Source organism: Lygodium microphyllum, chromosome 9, assembly GCF_053477565.2.
Source record: "Lygodium microphyllum isolate KBCC chromosome 9, Lygodium_microphyllum_v1.1.10, whole genome shotgun sequence".
In the NCBI taxonomy this organism is placed as follows: Eukaryota; Viridiplantae; Streptophyta; class Polypodiopsida; order Schizaeales; family Lygodiaceae; genus Lygodium; species Lygodium microphyllum.
Genome location: NC_141143.1, coordinates 55455040 through 55461711, shown reverse-complemented (window position 1 = coordinate 55461711; position 6672 = coordinate 55455040). Strand labels below are relative to the sequence as shown.

Here is a 6672-nt window from a genome sequence, read left to right as displayed (position 1 = left end):
AGTCCATGCTGCATTCTCTATTCTGTTTCAGGTTTGGTTGGTTGGTCACTGAAAGTCAAGTCAAATTCTAAATTTGGTCTGCTCAGTGTCTAGCTGTTCGGGGTGAATCCTCGATTATCCTATCTGGTCTCTGGCTTCTAAGGGCTAAATTGGGTTTCCTGGGGGGTCAGAGATGTGAACAGGGTGGCTAGGATTGCAGGGCAGATTTAAAAACCCTATATTTTAAGTTATGGTGAAGTGGTCCGATTCTGGGAATCGGACGGCTGGTCCGATTTTCACAATAGGAACAGTGGTCCGATTATCGCAGTTGATCCAATTTTGAGACTCAGACAGGGTGGTCAAATTTTACTTTGGTCCAATTTCCCTAGTCAGACAGGGGGTCCGATTGTGGCGTTAGGACCAATGGTCCGATTTTGGCACTGGATCCGATTCTGGGACTAGGACATGTGGTCCGATTTTGAGACTAGGTCTGATTCTGGGAATTGGATCGAACAAAGTGGTCCGATTCTCGGAGTCGGACGGTCTGACTCCAGAAATCGGGTGGTCCTATTCTGGGAATCGGACGGCTAGTCCGACGGCGCAGACAACGGCCTACGGGTTGCACGCGATGCCTCAAGGTCAACGCATACTCCATGGAATCATCCCATGCCTTCCAAATAGGTGCAAAATAATACAAGGAACTGTCAGGCATACCTGGAATCAATGTGGCACTCAAATCGATCAGCACTTTAAAGATCTCCCTGCAGCTCTCTCTCTTTCTCTATTTCCCTGGCTCTCAAGCTCACTCTCTTCTCACAAGGCAGAATGTCAAATGTGGTCTTTCCTGGTTCCCTGGGCCTCTTATTGCCCCATCCCAGCCTGTTGTAACCTCAGAAATTAATCCCTCATACACTGATGCCAGGAAGCATATTTCACGGTGGATTCCGTAAACTTTGATGACCGGGGCTCATACGCAAAGTGGATTCTTTGTGCGAGAAGTTGATGGGGACGCCTGTCCTTTTTGGGCATTTCATTAATTTAGTGTGTACATGGGTGATTCCATAGTGGGTGATTCCGCAAAATGCATATTAAATTAATAAACGTTTATGATTTTTGAGTGCGCACTCGTAATAAATTAAGGTTAGGATTCATTTCTAACCAGTTGATTTATTTATGTAGCTGAAGACTGCTAGGTATTCACTTTTGTCGGTTTAATTGTATTATTTTACTAACGATTGTGAATGCTTCAGTTGATGTGTAGAGATAACAGCAGTGGCGGAGGAAAGCATTGGAGGATAGCGAGTATTCGCTCTATGGATTATATTCTGATAGGCGCCACACCTATATTTTGTCATGCCTATTTATTGAGGCATCGATTATTTATTATTATTTTGTATGCACATGGGCGCACGGTTATGTTATTTCTATTTGGACATTGTATTGGGTGTGCCAGACTCTATGGACACCATCCATTAGCTTTATTCCTATTTTTGTAAAAGCAAACTCAAAAGCTAAAAGCTTGATATATTTTTGTAAATTGGGCTATTATTGAGCATGAAGAAGAAATATACATAAAAATACATGCTTTGTGAAGCGCTCACACAAGGCATGGGGGGAGATTGCACCCAATTGGTCTCTGGCTCTTGTCGTTCATGCTTTTTACCTTGTAACTTGTGCAAAAAGTAGAGTTCATTGTTCTTGGGGACCTTCCGTCATTCACTATGCGAGCATACAACGTCCGATCTGCACACCATACACTTCCAGCCAGAAATCTGAATCTATGCCCCTATTTCCCTATTCTGTTTTCCTTCTTTTTCCTATCCTAATCTTAACCTAATGCAAGAAAAATCAAAACCAGAGATGGAGATGGATGGTCCTACTCTAATATTCAACAACAAATCAAAATACTTACTTGCTCCAAGGATTAAAACCTCCTAAATATCCTAAGTATCTCGAGCACCGGTTCGGACTGCAAACCCTACTTCTATGCTCGATTCGATGCGTGCGGCTCTCAAGGCTCGATTCCGTCGGTCTCGAAAATGGAACTAAAATGGAGGAGGAGCTATTAAGCTCTACCCCGAGACCTACAGATCGCTTATTGATCAAGGGTTTCAAGCCGAGCGGCCATGGCTACCTCTCACATAGCCGACGCGCAATACCTACCTTACGGGTGTAGTGAGCTTACCTTGATGCTCGATCGAGTTCCCTCCTCTCTCTTGCACTCCGGTAGTTCCACGATCCTTGTGGCAAGCTCAAGCAACCTCAAGCCCTCTCCATCAAGCTCCATCCTCCATAGCCGCACGAGAGAAGAGAAGAGAAGAGAATAAGAGAAGATGAAGAGAGAAGATGGGGAGCTTCTTCTCCACGATCCCTCACTCTCACACACTCACTCCCTCACTTCCTCAGACTCGCTCAATCCCTCACTCAAGCACAAGCAAGGAGGCAAGAAACAAGAGAAGAAGATGAAGAAGCTTTGGCCACACACAGGAATGAGCTTCTCATTCACTTTTGAACGTTATATACATGCCCTACTTTTTGGGTGGTCATCCCCACTTTTTACATGGCCGGCCATTAGCCTAGGCCCCCTTTTCCTATTTTCTACTGCTCCAACTTATCCCATTCCCAACTAATGCATACAATTTGCACAGGAGTGAGCCTGGTACTCTTTTACAAGGATTCAGGAGCGCTTTCACAATTAATGGTGCGCTTTTACTATTTTCTTTTCTCGAGGCGACATTGAGGCCTTTTGGAGAGATCGTCATTCAAATTCTTCAGGGTCAGACCTCCATCCGGGGCGTCTTTTCCTTCCTTTGTCCTGTGCCCTTTCGGTTATCTCCTCCTTTCATTTTCCCGCTCCTCTGCTCCATTTTCCGATCCTCTGTGCTGTGGTAAACAATTTTGTTGAGTATAGTCTTTGCAGGCCACATGCCATGTATTGCATAAATATAATTTAATATCCTTTGAACGTATGTTATATAAATGCTTTCTTATAGGTGGACTCCCTGGGTGTGCTCGCAACTCACATATCACCTCGAAACACACGTGGCTAGTTTCAAAAGGACCAAATTTTGGGAGAGAGTCAATTCAAACAATGGATTGAGATTGGAAGGATTGAGTAAAATAGAATAATGTTTGTACTCTTTGTATAGACCCCTAGACAGCTACAAATGGATGCAACTAGGAAAATAGGGGAGATTGGGATTGCAAGGGAGGGAGATGAGACTCATAATAGGGAAACATGACCTCATAGGGGGTTAGACACGAAGAAGAGGGGTGGAGATACGACTATTTGATTGTGATAGTGTTTGAATATGGCTATGGAAACACAACAATTTGTCTAGGTCGAATGGTAGAGGAATTAGATGGTTGGTGGGCTTGGACGCTTCTACGTCCAATGAAAGAGGCCAAGGAGGGCCCGGGGGGGTGTTCAATGATAAGTTCCACTCTCCCGCTCTCCGGCCTTGGAGGTATCTATGGCTGCAGTAGGTCCAGCGCTGTAGTCATTGGCCAGGGTATATGTAATGATTTGCCCCAGCTCCCCCGGCAGTGGTGATATCCACACGGATCAGTTGATGGCTACCTCTGTTCATCTTTATAGTGCCGAGGGTTCGCTTAGGGTTTATGCAGCCGTGTTGGATCGCCGCAATCAATTGGTGCCTCTGATTGCCAAAAGTCGCTACCCCCGATCGTCAATCGCAAATGATAATGGTGGCTGCCCAGTGCCTACCAGCGCAACGTGGCTGCTTTCAAAAAGTAGATGGTGATTCCTAATTCAAACCGTCATCAGTAGTCCCTCTCTCATGATTTCGAGCCTGTTTAACCCACGATTACAAGCTCCCCAATTTCCTGATCCTAAGCCTGCCGATTTTTTTGGTCGCGAGTCTTTATCTTTCGTGATTGCGATTGATTTAGACCAAAGAGAGAGAGAGAGAGAGAGAACGTTAAGTTATATATTGATAAATGTAAAAAGTAGTTACAAAATTGGATCCTTATAGAAGGGGGACTGATGTTTTTTTTCCATCAAGGCAGAGAATTTATATTAACAGAAAAGAGAGGACAATAATACGAGTAAGGGGGGCTTCACCCAGAAGGCACCATGGCCTGACTATCTACATACAAAAGGACAGGACCGAGGCATGGAAGCCCAAACACTTAGTTCTTGAGACAAAAAATTGTGACAAAATACATCAAGACATATCCTCATTCCACCCCATAACATCTGAGAGAGTTAACCATCTCCTGAAGTCCTGTCCATGAAATCACTGGCTTTGGAAATAGCCTCGTAAGCCTCCTTAATAGAATCTTTGTAAGCAGCCAACATATTTCGGATTTCTGCATGTCTCCACTTAGAGATAGGCAATTCACGGTCCTCTTCAAGTAGGGCGAGCAACACTGATTTAGCATCCCTTGCAATTCGGTTGTTGCGGAGATAATAAATATTAGCCTGGTTAATCTTTAGTTTATGTCCCTGCAGGTTGAAATCAACAAACAGAGAGCTCAGGCGAGGAGCCTAGTAAGCCACTTCGAACACAAAACAGTTCCTCAGTTTCTAGATTATCCACAAAAATTCAGAGCTTGAGCGGTTCCAAAAACTGGTTAGGATGCCCACTGAGTCCCCTAATAACAATTGTTTCCATGACACAGGGGCTTTGAGAACTGCATTGAGCGGAGACAGGATGACTCTAGACTGAGGGCAGGAAAGAAATAAATGACATAAAGATTCAGTGGCAGATTTGCAGCGGAGACAGACCCCATCAGAAATCCCTGCTGCCAGACTTTTTTCCCCAGTCCACACAGCTTTTTGGAGGATGAGCCACATCAGAACTGACTTTTTTGGTTGAATGAAATTGTCCCATAGTTTCTGGAATTTGAAGTACCATTGCCTCCTGTCAAGGTTGACTTGCCAATTAAGAGTGATGTGCAATGGTGGTTGAAGATCCCTGACTATCACTTGGGGGTGAGCCAACATAAACGCCCCCACCCAGCTGAAATCATCCAGTTTAGCTTCCTCCTTGACTGACAATTTCCACAAGTGCTCAGTAGGAAACAGAGCCATTCTATTCTGTATGAGGGAAAGATCCCAAGGTTGGAGATGGAATTGAATGAGAAGTTTGTGGGATGTCTTCCATCTATTCTGTTGTAGGTTCCAGAGAATCCCCCAGGTGGAGATGCCCTTATTATGGCACCTGAGAGCAGTCCTGACTTGTCTCTCTCCCAAAGTAGGGATCCTTGAGTTGAGAGGCCACCAAATTGAGTCGACTCTCCATACTGAGAGGGATTTGTTAGATGCCCAGAAGACCCTTAGATTGTCCCTCGACCGGTTCCACGCCCCCAAAAGGACTATAATAGGTCACCTTGGCACTGATGATCAAGTACAGGTTGAAGAATATAGTAAAATAGGGTATGTTACTCCACCCCTTGTGCTTACCCAATGCAAATTGGTGAAGGTTTCTGAACAGGAGCAAAGACCACTCCTGGTGAGGATCCACCAAAGCCCTTCTGATAAGTTTAATAGCCAGTTTGTCAGCCCAACTGGATAGATTTTTAATCTGTAAACCTCCTTTAGAGGTAGGGAGACAATAGACCTCCCACCTAAACTTTGGAGTTACCTGCTTGGGTTACCTCCCACCTAACTGTTTTTCTAGTGGGACCTCACAAACTCTAGATTATCCTGCTCTGACATGATATTACCGTTTGATCCTATGAAAAGGGAAACAGAATCCCTAGATTGTTTTTTCTTTAGAACCTTGAACATCTATTTAGTGGATTGGTCTACCTTCCCTGCCCACCATTCATGAAAAAATAGTGAAGCATGCTTGTTAGCTATCTCTTCCTCCTGTTTGAGCTTCGCACGTAGATCCACAATAGAGTTCTGAATGGATTCATCCTGAGGCCCACTTTCGAGCTCTATCATAGAACTAAATAATTGATCTCTCCGTTTCCTTCAAATGAGAGCCACTTCCATTTTGAAATTAGCAAGAAGTTGTTCAGTCTCCTTAGTAGCAGTAGCCCAGGTTGGACTACTTGGACTACCAAAGTGAAAAATTTAGACTCGATTGATAGCCTCCTGGACCACAGGGAGATTGAACAGTGAAGGGTCTGTATGGAACCATTGGTTCCTGAATTTTTCCCCTTTCTATCAAGAGTAATGAACAACGGATAATGGTCAGACAAGTAGGAGCCAAACCTGGTCTTTCTTTTGACATGGCTAAAAGAATTGGCTAGAGGCATCGACACACAGCATCTGTCTAGTTTGGCTTTCCTGGCCAGCTCACCCCTAGAATAGTTCTACTAGGAAAAACCCCCTAGTTCTCCACAATCCCAAAGATCAAGTTAGTCCTCTAAAGATTTCCAAGCTAGTAGTTCGGCCCCATTGACAACCAATCCTTTACCCATAAGCCTTTCAACATTATTCTCTACCATATTAAAGTCTCCCATGATAAGCACATCCCCCATCAGGGCGGATAGGTAAGTGCGCTAGGCCATTGACCCAACTGCATAAATCAATACAATCTAGTAGTTAAATGGGGAAACTATATTTATTGCTACCTAGTGTTCCCCAGGAAGAACATTCGAAGAGGTTGGGACCCATTTCACAGGTATGCCTAACGTCGTGCCTCCATACCCCCTCTAATGAGAGGGGGTATGGAGGCATTTCATAGGTATGCCTAACGTCGTGCCTCCATACCCCCT

General features: G+C 44.5%; 1 protein-coding gene across 1 annotated transcript; it reads right to left on the bottom strand.

Annotated features, from left to right (window-relative positions):
- Positions 1 to 3973: 3973 nt before the first annotated feature.
- On the bottom strand, positions 3974 to 5398 carry LOC148031052 (uncharacterized). Its single transcript, XM_087685664.1, has 2 exons — positions 4730 to 5398; positions 3974 to 4447 (listed from the first exon to the last, which is right to left on the bottom strand). Exons 1-2 carry the CDS (start codon positions 5033 to 5035, stop codon positions 4208 to 4210), a joined length of 546 nt encoding a protein of 181 aa, XP_087541790.1. The 5' UTR covers positions 5036 to 5398; the 3' UTR covers positions 3974 to 4207.
- Between the last annotated feature and the right edge of the window lie 1274 nt (positions 5399 to 6672).